General features: G+C 41.0%; 2 protein-coding genes across 5 annotated transcripts in view; one reads left to right on the forward strand and one right to left on the reverse strand.

Moving 5' to 3' along the window:
* Nucleotides 1–135: 135 nt before the first annotated feature.
* fam81b (family with sequence similarity 81 member B) lies at nucleotides 136–14,377 on the reverse strand. The gene is made up of 8 exons (XM_082170052.1): nucleotides 13,928–14,377; nucleotides 13,071–13,458; nucleotides 11,729–11,847; nucleotides 9,344–9,473; nucleotides 8,180–8,286; nucleotides 2,226–2,358; nucleotides 1,885–2,080; nucleotides 136–677 (listed from the first exon to the last, which is right to left on the reverse strand). The coding sequence occupies exons 2-8, from the start codon at nucleotides 13,266–13,268 to the stop codon at nucleotides 544–546; spliced, it is 1,017 nt and encodes a 338-aa protein (XP_082026178.1). The 5' UTR covers nucleotides 13,269–13,458; nucleotides 13,928–14,377; the 3' UTR covers nucleotides 136–543.
* Nucleotides 14,378–14,602: 225 nt separating this feature from the next.
* mctp1a (multiple C2 domains, transmembrane 1a) overlaps nucleotides 14,603–16,445 on the forward strand; it is a 201,090-nt gene continuing 199,247 nt past the window's right edge. For 2 of the 4 annotated variants that reach the window (XM_082170002.1, XM_082170003.1), the window contains exon 1: nucleotides 14,603–15,840. In XM_082170002.1, coding sequence (XP_082026128.1) covers nucleotides 15,196–15,840 — 645 coding nt within the window. In that variant the 5' untranslated portion in view covers nucleotides 14,603–15,195. The remainder of the gene's footprint in view (nucleotides 15,841–16,445) is intronic. The other 2 variants (XM_082170004.1, XM_082170008.1) reach the window with 2 other exon arrangements.

Here is a 16,445-nt window from a genome sequence, read left to right on the forward strand (position 1 = left end):
CAAAAAGTCATTGTGTCTCTAAAATATGAAAGCATAAACATGAAGATGGAAATAACAAAAATGGTTAATTGTGTTGGGTATATTAATGCTTTGCAAGTATGTATTGGTGGCTTGGAAAATGTAAATGAAAACAAAGAGATCTCGTTTGTTTATTCCAGCATCCGTTACAATCAATACTGGTCTGCGGACGTGCAGACAAACACAGAACAGGTCATCTTCCAAATCCTCCAGTATTGAGCCACATGAGTATTGCGCATCTAATCTCTGATTTGCCATAATTGTACCTTGTTCGAATTCCATCAACCGTGATTGTTCATTCAGAATCTGAATTTAAAGTCTGGTCTAAAGAGATTTACAGGAAATTACCTCATGGAGACCGGCTAAATCCTTTTTTTTTCTTTTTCTAGGAAACAAATGTTCAGCTTATTTGATTGTATTGCCCATCTGTCCACATTCTGCTGAATCATACTTCGTGATCTCACACACAGGTTATATACTCAAGCAAGACCAGCATATATGGTTTTTTTATTCATAATAATCTAGTCAGAGCTCCTTCCGTTCCACCATGTTTCTCTGGATCTGTTTTATGTCTCTTTGCAGCTCTCCTTTGTCCAGCTTGGCTTTGGTGTCACCGATGTGTCTCAGAGATGCAATGGCATCATGAACTGCCTGAAACCCTGGCAAGTTAAATAGAGGAGATTACCTTCACTTGTGGGAGCATTGACTCTGTGGCAGAAGTGTGTGTTAGATGTGTCATCTATAATGCATCACCTGCCCTCAGTCCATCATTGGAATCTCAAAGAGAATTTGAGATCGCAAGTCATGTACTGTACCTTTTAAAGCTTTTCTTTGCTGGGTTTGTTTATTGAGGTTACTTTGGTCTTTTGTACAGAATGCCTGGAAATAGTCGGCAAAGTCTGTCAATCAGTAACATTTTGAAATTGGGTAGTCGGAAGGAAATATAGATAATATCAAATATTCTAGGCTGAAAGATACCCTGCAGGCTTAGTTTAGCAGACTTGCCTGTACATTAAGGTACAAGTAATACCAAAAAGATTGATTCAGTCCGAATTTGAGTCATGCTTTCTATTTGCACTTTGATTTCTCAAGAAAACAGCCAAAGGAGAGATAAATTGGGCCACTTAGTTTGGCTGGCATTGCATGTCAGGCAGCTCGAACACAATTTTTCCAATCTGTTGTTGAGAAATGACAGCTATTGTTCTAGTTTACTGGTCATATTTTGGCTTTCAGTGATTTGTTGAACCAGACGTCTGGATAGAGAGGCACCAAACATGATGGAGTAAAAATGCATATAATGTACTTTAGCTTTCTATATACCGGTACACTAATTGGTAGTTTGGGGTCAGTACAAATTTTTAAGGAGCCAATCAGCATATTAGAATGATTCCTGAAGGATCATGTGACACTGAAGACTGGAGTAATGATGCTGAAAATTCAGATTTGCTATCACAGGAATAAATTATGTTTTAAAATAAATTAAAATAGTAAACAGTTATTTAAAATTGAAATAATATTTCACAATATTACTGTTTTTATTGTATTTTTGTTTAAAAGTATAATTTACTTTTTTTTTTACGTTTTCTATATGAATTAGCTAGTTCCAGAATATAATATTATAATAATTAGTATCTGAAGTGTGCGTCGGACATTGTTTTGGAATAGTTTTTTCCCTAGCAAAGAAATATTGAATTTCTGAGCAGACCAGATTATTACAATTTTTTGGTGTGTTTCATAATAGACTTCTTTCAAAAACATTACCAAATCTTCCTGACTCCTAACTTTTGAACAGCAGTTGTAGGATACAGATTGATGTCAAAATGTAGAAACGGTTTCTTTTATTTCATCCTCGTATGTGAGACTCACCTGACTGGTACTCCCTCCTCATCTGCTCTAGCTCTTCTCTGAAGCTCTTCTCCAAAGTGATGATCATTCTGTCGAGTTTGCTCTCTGAATGCGTGGTCCTGTGAGCTGAACGCACCTTCTCCAGTTGTGCCTCCAACCTTTCCAGATGCCCAGAAAGAAGAATAATTTTCTCCTTTAGCCAGCGTTCCACTTCCACCTAAGAACATATTTTGCACAGATATCATATATTCTGTACAGTATATATATATATATATATATATATATATATATATATATATATATATATATATATATATAATAAGGCCATTCATTTTGAGTTTGAGACCCATTCACATGTTTACCACTCTGTCCTGCAGCAGTGTGTACTGCTGGCTGCTCTCTGTGTGTGATTGAACTGTGGTTTTCATCTGTTCCTCTGTCCACTTCCTCAGTCTCACTGTCTGCTCCTCCATCTCCTTCAGACCACTAGAGGTTCTGCATAAACATACACACATACATGCTACATTACATGCTACAATACAATTTTCTCCCATTGTAGTAAAGGTATTCTGATTATTATGTAGTAAAGAGGCCATATTATGCCCTTTTACAAAGTCTTGATTTTGTTTTTGGGCTCTACTAGAATAGGTTTTCATGCTTTAATGTTCAAAAAACAATATTTTTCACATATTTTACATAGTTACAGCACCTCTCTTCCCAGTCTGTAAGTAATGCTCTGATTACTTCCTGTCTGTGTGAAGCTCCTCCTTCCGAAAAGAAAAATGTGCTCTGATTGATCGGATGGATCATCTGTGTTGTGATTGATAAACCGCTTTGAGCATGTTTCGGAAATGTCACACCCCTTACCAAAATCACGAGTTTCAACCGGTTTCAACACAACGCTATTCAACCAGGCATTGCCCCCTTTTTTTTCTTTGCGTATGCCTTGGGCGGGGATTATTTAAATGAGGAATATTGTGACGTATGTTCCCAGAAGAAAACCCAAGACTACAATCAAGCGCTTTACCCACATTGGGGTTTGGAAAATGGATGGATGAATGATTCAGCTGCAGGTGCCATCTTCTGGGAATTAATTTAGCGCTACCCTCACAGTGCATTATGGGTATTCTCTAACAGTTGAATGTACATTGGGGGTGCTTCTTAATACTCAAATTGATGCTTCCTCGTTTCCTCGCTCCTCCGACCTCCAACCCGTGACCCGGAAACTCTAATTGCACAACTCTAATTCTCTAATTGCACAGTGAGGAACAAGGAGTAAGGAAGCTTCCAGAGGAGTTATGAGCGAGGATGCACATGTGTATCCTATACGGAAGTCTTTCTTGTCGAGAAACCTGATGCACATATAAATTCTCCTCCCCCTTAAGTGCAGATCCTTTGAGAGCTGCTGATGACGCTCGAGTGATCAAGAATATTCCAATATTCAAATAAGCTTTCCTTCGATTCCTCCATCCTCATTTTCTTTCCTTGCATCCTGGGGGTGAAGCCGAGACGCGAGGAAAGGAAGCGAGGATGCACAAATAAGAAATGAGAAGCACACTGGTTGTACACTTTTTATTCCGGTGCATTATAGGATTGAATGAGTGCACTCCATAATGTCCACTATGGTTTTGGACAGCACTAAAATGGCTGTCCCCTCAAATAGTGCCCTATTTAAGAGTATAGATGGCGCTTTCAGACACAGCCAAGGCGTTTCAGAGAATTCAGAAACAGTGCTTACTGATACAGAATAACTCATTTTGGAGTGGACTCAAGACTCAAGCTTTGCACCTTTGCTTTGTATCATTGATTACAATTTGTCTTATCCAAAACAATAGTTTGTGTTTACTTAGCTAATGCTGGGCCTTTAAATGGCCTATACATTTTAAACAGCCTACATATATGTTGTGGTGGATGTTTTTGTTGTTGTTCTTAAATAGCATATCTTTCAAAAAGGTATTTGTGTCATTGTGTCTAATAGACATCACATTTGGGCTTGTGCTATTGTTCCCGGCTTCTTTCTCAATGTGTTTATTTTTCTTTGGCCCATATGCTTCTCATCATGAGTCACTGTAAGCTATCTTGACTCACCACTATTACATAACAGCCCAAGCATAGGCAGCCAATTCCTTTGATTCTGTCACACCATGGGCATCATGGGCAAGGCTCCATTTCAGCTGCCATCTGCTCCACACTGCAGACAAGAGCTAATATTGTCAAAGAAATGGAGAGCATCACCTTGCACATGCCATGATGCTCATGTGGCAGCACATAGACTGGCATTGGCACTATTTGGAGGCGTATCTGGTGAGTCACTGGCACATTACTAGTTCCCTTTTTACATCAGTCTCAACAGAACAAGTCCTCCTGACAGCAGATTCGATAAAGTGGGCCGGTGGTAAAGCATTGCAATAACTGATGTCAGGGCTGTCAATACCTTCACGAGTGCCCTTCACATACAACATTTTATTAAAAGAAACTAGGGGCCTAAAATAGAATGGATTTCTGCAACAGGTCTGATTACTTGTTTCTTTAATCAATTAAATCTTTGCACTCCAGCAGCCCAAACCACACAGAAAACATATCTGCCAAGCAAAAAAACAAATAAATTAAATTCATGCTTCAGCATATTCCAACTTGGCATACCACATTCGGTTAAGAGACATGCAAGAATCAAGGGTGTTTGGCCTTTTTCTCTTCTCCTCTTTTTTTCTGTTTTATTTGATTGAATCTTTTTTCTTTTATCACTGCATACAAAAACATTCCCATTGAAGTATACCTTTACAGTTTGTGAAGATAAACTTCAAAAACGATATTTAATTTCAATCAAAAACATCTTTGTACAGTATGTATACAATGAATAAAAATAAATTAACAATAGTTTCCTTGTCATTAAAAGTGACAAGATTAATCAATGTTTAATTCAGAATGCTCTGGCACATGTTTTACAGCCAGGATATATTCTATGTAGGCCTATTATTTTAGTTTGAAACTTACTTTGAACACACACACAAAAACAATGTAATCTTGTTTTTGATGTAAATAATTTGAATTTTGTATTACACTGTGCATTCATTGTCAACAGCGTTTGGCATTACTGACAATGGTTGAGTGAATGATTCAATGACAATGTAAAGACAAAAAGCGTAATATATATATATATATATATATCCTTTAAATATTGTATCCATCCATCCATCCATCCATCTTCTTCCGCTTATCCGGGGCCGGGTCGCGGGGGCAGCAGTCTAAGCAGGGATGCCCAGACTTCCCTCTCCCTAGACACTTCCTCCAGCTCTTCCGGGGGGACCCCGAGGCGTTCCCAGGCCAGCCGGGAGACATAGTCCCTCCAGCGTGTCCTAGGTCTTCCCCGGGGTCTCTTCCCGGTGGGACATGCCCGGAACACCTTCCCGGGAAGGCGTCCAGGAGGCATCCGGAAAAGATGCCCGAGCCACCTCAGCTGGCCCCTCTCGATGTGGAGGAGCAGCGGCTCTACTCTGAGCTCCTCCCGAGTGACTGAGCTTCTCACCCTATCTCTAAGGGATCGCCCAGCCACCCTGCGGAGAAAGCTCATTTCGGCCGCCTGTATCCGGGATCTTGTCCTTTCGGTCATAACCCACAGCTCATGACCATAGGTGAGAGTAGGAACGTAGATTGACCGGTAAATCGATCTTCACCACGACAGACCGGTACAGCGACCGCATTACTGCAGAAGCTGCACCGATCCGTCTGTCAATCTCCCGTTCCATCCTTCCCTCACTCGTGAACAAGACCCCAAGATACTTGAACTCCTCCACTTGAGGCAGGAACTCTCCACCAACCTGAAGCGGGCAAACCACCCTTTTCCGACTGAGAACCATGGCCTCGGATTTGGAGGTGCTGATTCTCATCCCAGCCGCTTCACACTCGGCTGCAAACCGTCCCAGTGCATGCTGAAGGTCCTGGTCTGATGGGGCCAACACGACAACATCATCCGCAAAGAGCAGAGATGAAATTGTGTGGTCCCCAAACCTGACCCCCTCCGGCCCCTGGCTGCGCCTAGAAATTCTGTCCATAAAAGTTATGAACAGAACCGGCGACAAAGGGCAGCCCTGCCGGAGTCCAACATGCACCGGGAACAAGTCTGACTTATTGCCGGCAATGCGAACCAAGCTCCTGCTCCGGTCGTACAGGGACCGGGTAGCCCTTAGCAAAGGGCCCCGAACCCCATACTCCCAGAGCACCCTCCACAAGATGCCGCGAGGGACACAGTCGAATGCCTTCTCCAAATCCACAAAGCACATGTGGATTGGTTGGGCAAACTCCCATGAACCCTCCAGCACCCTGTAGAGGGTATAGAGCTGGTCCAGTGTTCCACGACCAGGACGAAAACCACACTGTTCCTCCTGAATCCGAGGTTCTACTATCGGCCGGATTCTCCTCTCCAGTACCCTGGAATAGACTTTCCCGGGGAGGCTGAGAAGTGTGATCCCCCTATAGTTGGAGCACACCCTCCGGTCCCCCTTCTTAAAAAGAGGGACCACCACCCCGGTCTGCCAGTCCAAAGGCACTGTCCCCGACCGCCACGCGATGCTGCAGAGGCGTGTCAGCCAAGACAGCCCCACAACATCCAGAGACTTGAGGTACTCAGGGCGGATCTCATCCACCCCCGGTGCCTTGCCACCGAGGAGTTTCTTGACTACCTCGGTGACTTCAGCTTGGGTGATGGACGAGTCCGCCTCCAAGTCCTCAGCCTCTGCTTCCTCAATGGAAGACGTGACGGCGGGATTGAGGAGATCCTCGAAGTATTCCTTCCACCGTCCGGTGATATCCCCAGTCGAGGTCAACAGCTGCCCACCTCCACTTCCCCCTCCTGAGGCGCCGGACGGTTTGCCAGAATCTCTTCGAGGCCGACCGATAGTCCTTCTCCATGGCCTCACCGAACTCCTCCCAGGCCCGAGTTTTTGCCTCCCCAACCACCCGGGCTGCAGTCCGCTTGGCCCGTCGGTACCCATCAGCTGCCTCAGGAGTCCCACAAGCCAGCCAGGACCGATAGGACTCCTTCTTCAGCTTGACGGCATCCCTTACTTCCGGTGTCCACCACCGGGTTCGGGGATTGCCGCCTCGACAGGCACCGGAGACCTTACGGCCACAGCTCCGAGTGGCCGCGTTGGCAATGGAGGTGGAGAACATGGTCCACTCGGACTCAATATCTCCAGACTCCCTCGGGATCTGGTCGAAGCTCTGTCGGAGGTGGGAGTTGAAGATCTCTCTGACAGGGGATTCGGCCAAACGTTCCCAACAGACCCTCACAGTACGTTTGGGTCTGCCGAGTCTGTCCAGCTTCTTCCCCCGCCATCGGATCCAACTCACCACCAGGTGGTGATCAGTTGACAGCTCCGCCCCTCTCTTCACCCGAGTGTCCAAGACATACGGCCGGAGGTCAGATGAAACAACCACAAAGTCGATCATTGACTTCCGGCCTAGGGTGTCCTGGTGCCATGTGCACTGATGGACACCCTTATGCTTGAACATGGTGTTTGTTATGGACAAGCTGTAACTAGCACAGAAGTCCAATAACAGAACACCACTCGGGTTCAGATCAGGGGGGCCGTTCCTCCCAATCACGCCCCTCCAGGTGTCACTGTCGCTGCCCACGTGGGCGTTGAAGTCCCCCAGTAGAACGACGGAGTCCCCAGTCGGAGCACTTTCCAGCACCCCTCCCAGAGACTCCAAGAAGGCCGGGTACTCTGCACTGCCGTTTGGCCCGTAGGCACAAACAACAGTGAGAGACCTATCCCCGACCCGAAGGTGCAGGGAAGCGACCCTCTCGTTCACCGGGGTGAACTCCAACACATGGCGGCTGAGCTGGGGGGCTATAAGCAAACCCACACCAGCCCGCCGCCTCTCACCATGGGCAACTCCAGAGTGGTGAAGAGTCCATCCTCTCTCGAGGAGTGTGGTTCCAGAGCCCAAGCTGTGCGTAGAGGTGATCCCAACTATCTCTAGTCGGAATCTCTGAACCTCACGCACAATCTCAGGCTCCTTCCCCGCCAGAGAGGAGACGTTCCATGTCCCTAGAGCTAGATTCCGCGTCCAGGGATCGGGTTGTCTAGGCCCCCGCCTTCGACTGCCGCCCGATCCACTTTGCACCGGCCCCTTACGGTCCCTCCTGCAGGTGGTGGGTCCACGGTGGGTCCAATATTGTATTAGTTATTTAATAATTAGGCAATATTGTTATATAGATTCATTTATATATATACATATTTTAATTTATATTTTAGCAGGAACTCTTAAAATAACTGTCTAAGTATTGAGAAGTGACTTTAGTTGCTCTTACTTTACATCCAGTTGTTGTATCTCCTTCTGTAAATCTCCAATGGCGTTTCTCTGAGAGATGAACTTCTCTGACATTGACATCTGTAGTTTTCCTACATCATGAGACAGCTAACAAGACATTATAAAGCGTACTCATCATGCTCAATCCACATAGTTTTCATTGTCCTTCTAATGTCCAAACACTGTCCAAACTGTATCAAACGGAGCTGAATCAATAACCTTGTCCCCAAATGTAGCATTCCTAAACCAGCTATCAACTAAAAAATAAACGTTTTTTTTTTTTTTACATGGCTGTCCGCATCCCCTTATATTTTCAATTACCTTTATGGTTTCTGGTGACCACTACCTAGAGCTAATGCACTGCAATCACTGAGATTTACGGTTATCACACAGTCACCATGCAGGGACAGTTTATATGGATGACAACGCTGCATTTCCCCCAGCGTAAGAGAGGTGTGGGCCAAAGCTGATGCAATTTCATATCTAATGCACATACTGGCTTGGTCACATTTATTTATACCTTGTAAGTTGAGGAAAACAAATGTAGACATGCCAAATATAAGAACCATCCCAGCTAACAAAAATATGTTCTAAGAATGTTATGCTAATGTTATTTCTGAATGTTCTCTGAATGTCAAAACGTTCAGTTTTTTAAAAAGTTCTTTTTTGGGGGGGTTTTGTGAAGGTTGAGGGAACATTTCATTTTTATCATTTGGCAAAAATAATGGTAATGTTACTTTTGAATTTTTTTCTGAACAATCTGAAACAAGTAGTAATGTAAAGAAAAAGAAAGAACATTATTAAAGACCAGAAAACTCAGAATAAACATTCTATTAATTCTATTAACTGGAAGAAGTTCATAACATTGAGAGACCCTTGCTAGAAGGTTAGCCAAAGATCTGAGAACGTTTCCTGTTTAGTGGGATGGTATTTCCATATATTTTTTGAATATTTATCATGGTGATATACAGTACTATGTAATACCATGGTATCATTGAAGGAGCATTAAAAATGCATGTGAAAATGACACTGTAATAAAGATACTTTAGAAACAGTGTTTTGTTTTTGTTTTGCACAATATAGATGTTAAAACGAATGCCTTTGAGTGAATAGATTTTGGTAATTCAATCTAAGCTATCACGTGCTCTCGTCATTAACGTCTCACCTTGAGCTCCATGTCTCTCAGCTTCAGCTCCAGCACAGAGCGTAACTCACTCACTTCCTGTTGGAGTTTCAGAATGTCCCGTCCTCCAGTCACAACATCAGATGACAGTTTAGCAATGCTAGCATCACATCTAAGGCAAAAGGAAAATCAGACAACAATAAGTATTTCATCTGTTCCTGAGGGTTGGTTATACTGATACCCTCACCGGCCACTCTACACCTGATCAGTACTGGGTTGGACTCCTTTATGCCTTCAGAACTGCCTTAATTCTTTGTTGCTTAGATTCAGGAAGGTACTGGAAACATTCCTCAGAGATTTTGGTTCACATTGACATGAATGCATCATGAATTTGTGCTCTTTTGAGTTATTGTTGCCTTTCTGTCAGCTTGAACCATTCTGGCCTCTGACCTCTGTCATCAACAAGGCATTTTCGCCCAAAGAGCTGTCTATCCAAAATCAGTTTCGTAAGGTATCTTCGTGTGCAAACAAAGTCATTGCCTGATAGGGCAGCAAGGCAACAAGTCAGCTAAGCTAAGCCCATGCCTTCATGCCTAAATTGCCATGTGATTGGCTGATTAGATATTTGTGTTAACCAGCAAATGAGCAGGCGTACCTAATAAAATGGTCGGTGAGTATCAGAAGAACATTCTATAATTTTGCCAGCATTTTCATCTGAAACTTAAAAAAAATATGAAAAAAATTATTATTGGCTACCATGCTATTTATGAGGTAGAATTGGTCTTAATTAAAAGTGGGAACCAGTGGGACCAGCACTGACCATTTTAATGGTTTAGTTGATTTTCAAATTACAGTCTGTGGTTGTCTCCTCATTAAACAACAAAACATTTTTTTATAAAGATACTTTCGGTGTTTGTATATTGTGGTAACAACTGACATTAAAACATCTGCAATTTTTCTGTTTCTACTTTTTCACTTTTTTCAACTGGAAAAATCTCTACTCTAATCTCTGCTGCATTATGAAGCAATAACATCCTTAGTTTCATGCTCTTAAAGGTTGTATCAGCAATTGGTTTCACCAACCACTCAAAACCAAAATAAACAGTGTTCCAACCAATCACCGACAGGAGGTTTTGCGCTCATGCACGGCTGCACGCGAAGTCGGAGTCACGATCAAAAAACCTCACAACACCCACCCCCTGTCGGTGATTGGTTGGAACACTGTTTATTTTGGTTTTGAGTGGTTGGTGAAACCAATTTTTTTTGTGTGCAGATCTCAGAGCCTAGGCTGCCTACAGAGACGTGTTTTTTTAACGGCCTGCTTATGGGGCGGGCAGCTAGCGGATCGTTAGGAAAGATTAGATGAATGTGATCATTTATGTTTAGGCCTGAAATCGCTGATACAACCTTTAAGAGAGTTTATTCTCAAAAATAAAATATTTATACATTCTAATTATAAGGTACTAAAAAGGTGATTTCGAAAATAGGGCCTATATTTTTTTTTTTTGTAGACTACAGTTTGAGGTTCTAAAACTAAGGAGACTTACTACTAAGGAATTATGAAAATAATAGACATTTTTCCATTCAAATCTTTTCCCATATAAATACAATAAAATAATGTAGCAATTCTGGAACTATGTAGATTGCAGTTTTACCCTTTGTTATAAAAAATTATATAATATAAAATAAAATAAAATATAATAATTAATATTTTATCTTTTTGCCATCACCTAAAAGTGATGACAGCATCTGCCACTGCAACAATGACTCAGAAGATGGCAAATGGGGAAATAATCTGATTGGCCACAAATCTTGTTTGTGCACTGCAGGCAAGAGTAATTTAGATGTCTTTCATTCCACAATGATGAACTAATGAATACATAATGTGTGAAGGGTTGTGTGATATGGCGTATGTTAAGAGAGGAATCATAGGTCGTGCAGTCAGCAAACATCTCATTTCATCTCATCAAGCTACTGTGTCTATGCCTGTAAGGCACCACTGACCCTCCGCACTCTTTCTATTTCCACATTCATTTCATACAAACATTAGGCTTTTTCGAATACACAAATGCCAAGAAGACATTTGTCTAATAAGTCCACTAAGCTGGATGTTTGGAAATATGCATTCTCTTACACGAGTGAACATCTCATTTTCAACCTTGTTGTTATAAAATGTCATTAGCAACACAATCACAATGATTCATGAATTGCACCGAAAGTGTAGTGAAATAGTAGCTCTTGTAGACTTTGAGTTAATGCTCATATTTATAATGAACTTCAGGGAAAATGAAAAAAAGAGACATATACCAAGAAATTATGAAATTCATAATCATTTTTAAAATAAAATAAAATAAAAGCATTTTCACTAGTGATCTAAAAATGTTGGAGCTCTATAAATATGAATAAAATCTTGGTGTAATTTGTGACCTTGCCACTCTGCCTCTGAGATCTCCAATACCCATCATGTTCTTGTGATCCAAGCTCTTCACTGCAAAAGTCGTCCCTACAGCAAGCTTGTCTCTCTCAATAATCTGGGTTTCCAGCACCTGGGGAGACAGAAGATTGTTCTGTCCTTGCGGTCATACAACAGTTACAGTGTGATTGCTCATATCAGCAGTCACTCACCGCTATCACAGTTTGACAGACTTCAGTCATTTTCCATTATAACGCAGGAGTGATTATGAAGGATTTAAAAAACATTTTTTTTATAGTTTCTGAATTGGAAAATATACCTCGAGTGTATTCACTTTTTGTAATTTTAGAGGGAAAGCCAGAAGTGTTTTAGCCCTCATCATTAGGCCTAGCAGAGATTCCTAATGTCTTTCCGTTGCTAATCAAGCCTGGTTACATCATCACTCTTCAGGAACAAAAAAATTAAATAAAAAATCCCTCATTCTGGCTGTAGTGACTGATGGGCTTTGATTTATTTGATTCTTTCATTTTTTATGCACATAATTTTCTGCATAATATATCCCATCAGGTAATGGCTCTGCTGGCATGTTCTCTGAAACTGTACCTCGCTCATTAAGCACTGTTAAATTTTTGCTTTCACATTAAAAATAAATGTAAAACTTTGAGATGCATTGACCAGATGTTATTGATCTAACAATCTATCAGTGTGATTATTCTGGAATTTCTGAGAAGGAAGAAAACATCAGGGGACATAAATTAGACTGATGGACATTTATTTACTCATACACATGATTAAATTTATGTATATATAATATAATATAATATGTGACTGGTCACATGGGTCAATTTTTTGATTTGTTGAAGATTTGATTTGATTTGCTGATTTATTTTTAAGCTGAATAAATAAGCTTTCCATTGATGTATGGTTTGTAAGGATAGGACAATATTTGGCCGAGACACAATTATTTGAAAATCTGGAATCTGAGGGTGCAAAAAATCAAAACATTGAGAAAATCACCTTTAAAGTCGTCCATTTATGTTTGCGATTGTGCTGCCCTTCACTCATGAAAATAAATGTATTATATATTTACGGTAGGAAATTTACAAAATATCTTCATGGAACATGATCTTTACTTAATATCCTAATGATTTTTGCCATAAAAGAAAAATCGATAATTTTGACTTAGACAATGTATTGTTGGCTATTGCCACAAATATACCCATGCGACTTGTGACTGGTTTTATGATCCAGGGTATAATATAATATAATATAATATAATATAATATAATATAATATAATATAATATAATATAATATAATATAATATAATATGTCACTGTAAAACTTATTTTCGTACCTGGATGTCTGTGCTGAGCTGTTTGACAACATGAGTTATGATCTGAATGTGGTTCTCCAGTAGTTTTCTAGCAGACGACTCCATCAGGACTGAACCCTGAGCTGCGCGTATACCAGTCACCACATCGTCCCTGATCTTCACGGCTTCTTCTAGTAGAGTTCTTAAAGTGCGTTCCTGATTGGTCATGTGGCTCTCCATATGTCTGTCTCAAAACACAATTAATTAACTAGAACTCTTTTGTCAGAGCCTCATCTTTTTTTCAAATTGCTTTTGATGTAACTTAATATTGTAAAATATTGTAATTAGTGAATATCCATCCATCCATCCATTCTCTAAACCGCTTTATCCTCTGCTGGGGATGCTGGAGCCTGCAGCGTCTCGGGACACCCTGTACAGACGGCAAGTCCATCACAGGTAATCAATAAATAGAATCTGGGAATGCTTTACTTTGTAAAAGAAACGACAGGACAGAGCCATATTGTCTAAATGAAGCTGAATCAAATGCCTTTGAAGCAATAGAAGAACTCAGAGGTGTTCTCCTTGTGGTTCTCTCCTACATTGCATTGTAGTGAGCATAACTCAAGGGCTCTAGGAAACCACACCACCTATTGATTATCTGCCTCTGAGTACTGATTCACCTTGATGCATGAATGATGAATACCTTACCTTCATTCATTTAACAGAGATGAATCCCTTTAATTGAGCACTTACAATTTTAATCGGCATTCATCATAGCCACAATGACCACATGAAGAAAGAGTACTTTATTGCAGTTAAAATGTGTATATGTGTATATGTGGGTGTGTGAGTTACACATATAAAATAATATATATTGCAAAGTAAAGTTGAGCACTTACCTGCTGTGAAGTGTTTCCCTGTAGCCTGTGGAGTGTTTGTTGGTTTGTTTAGTCTGATCTCTTAGCTACCAATGGCATGTTCCGACAGGGGTGTATCATTTTGTACATGGCAAGATAATGCAGACAATTTGCGAATACAGTATTTCATTAACTTAGTACTTGTCTAAAATAAATGGTATACTGCGAGGGATAACAGCTTTAGGATGATGGGCTTAAAACGGTTTATCATACTATAATTTGACAAGAAGCATAATTAAGTATTGAGATATTGGCCAGACATCTCAGTCTACTCATTAATTCTCATGAGCTTTTCTGACCGGTAATGATTTCCCTTCTGTGATTTGAAACATATCTAAAGAATAGTAAATATACTCAGCATTTATCCTTTTTTTTTTAAGTAATGTCTTAATGAATAGTGTTAGATGTGTGTAAAAATAATACACAGGTAACACACACACACACACACACACACACACACACACACACACACACACACACACACACACACACACACACACACACACACACACACACACACACACACTCACACACACTGGGTGTACATCATAGCCTTTAGTTTACAGCAACTACAACCTTCATAATTACATATTCATATTCAAATTCTACAATCTTTAAAATGACACATGAGTGGGTTTTATTGTGGGTGGTATTATCTTGACTTTGCCTTCACTTTTAAATCAATAGCATGGCTGTTTACACTGCATAGCTATGTTAGTAATTTTAACAATAAACTAAAAATAGGCCTACCACAGTTAAAACCTGTTAACTGATTAACTCTGTCCTAAAGCCATCATGCTTTCTTCTAGTGTGCACCTGTATTATTATCAGCACGTTTTACAGTAACAAACACAATTTAAATAGCTCAAATGGCTTGTTAACAGCATGTAATAATAATGACATGATGCAATCAAATATACACTCACCAAATCCTTATAATTACGAACATTCACCAGAAGGAGGCGTATCTTTCCATTCTCCAATTATGTATTCGTGTACTGGCTTTTTCATAGGTCACTGTCAGATCATTAAGTCATTAAAGAGTGAATCAGATGCATTCCACACTCACGTTTATTTCACAGGTAACCCTTGTTGGGCAACCCTTCTTTGTTCAGATTTGAACTTGTCCTATTGGGCTTTTTTTAATAAATTTTTTTTTTTTATAGGTTTTAGTTTAGACTTAAATGTTAAGGTGCTGTAAAAGACCCCCTGAATAATGCCACAAGTACCATATTGACCAGATAAAGTGAATGTGTTGTAAGTGCCTGAGTGTCATCTACGATCAAGAGCACGCGCTGCTGCGCGCTCGCCCGCGCGCTTCAGTGTCACTGGCGCTCCGCGCGCTGAAAGCTTGCTGCTGCTGCTGCTGCTGCTGGACGGGGACTATGGAGGAGAAACACACGGATGAGAGCGACAAAGACCCGCAATCAGCGTCTTACCAGAGAAGGATGTGGAGGAATTTCCAAGAGAAGACCAAACCGTTTTTGAGCCCTAAACTGGGGTCCGAACGACGCAGTGGGGATAGTAAAAAAGAAAGCGGGTTATGGATGTTTAAAAGAAAGAAAAAACAGGTCCTGGACCGGGTCTTCTCGTCCTCGCAGCCCAATCTGTCTTCAACTCCACCGGCTATAGTAGGCGACGGTACCCTGAGCGAGCAGCCGAACTCCAGCGCCAGTAAAGGGCTCGGGATCTCACCGCTGGCCGTTGCTGATGGAGCATCAATCAGCAAACCGGAGATTTCCGTATCCGCGCACGGGAGCCCGAAGCTGCTGGTGGCTCATCTGGCGATGTCCCAGCAGAAGAGCTCGTCCTTGGGCTCGACGTGCTTCGAGAAGCTGGTGGTGGATTCGGCAGCATCCAGTGAGGATGAGCTTGCTAAAAACGCCAGTGACCTGGTAAGAGTGATTTTAAAATACTGACCAGAAAGTGACCTGAGAATGTTTTTGGCATCGTAAGAGATTATTTTATTTTTACATTTCTTCCTATTTTGCCACTTTTATCACACATTTATCCGGACTGTCTCCTCATTAACTGACCCGAAAATTGAATAGGGTGAATTGCCCTAATGTGGGAAATGTTTTGCACTTCAGACTTCTATGACATATTGCGATGTGTAACCAAAACATCAAATCCACAACCAATACCATTTTAAAAACCCCAGGATGGGTCCTAATCAAATCAAATGAGAAAATTCAGATAACCCATTCATAAGAGAAATTATAGACATATTAGTGCTCTTATTGCAAGTCGTCTGAGACAATCCGCAGCTTCCTAATGTGAGACAGTTGTGTCCCCAATGTGGGACACTGAAAAATCTTTGATAATCACCAAAAATCACATTGATACAGAATAGTAAAATCTTATTTTATTTATTATTTTACTTAAATCTTAGTTAGTAATTCTCTTGGTTATGGATGGATGAAACATGGATAACTGAACATCATCAGACTGATAATACAAATATTATCTAGTTTAGTTTACTTAACAACAAACACAGCTT

The sequence above is a fragment of the Leuciscus leuciscus genome (genome assembly GCF_965113295.1).
Source record: "Leuciscus leuciscus genome assembly, chromosome: 5".
In the NCBI taxonomy this organism is placed as follows: Eukaryota; Metazoa; Chordata; class Actinopteri; order Cypriniformes; family Leuciscidae; genus Leuciscus; species Leuciscus leuciscus.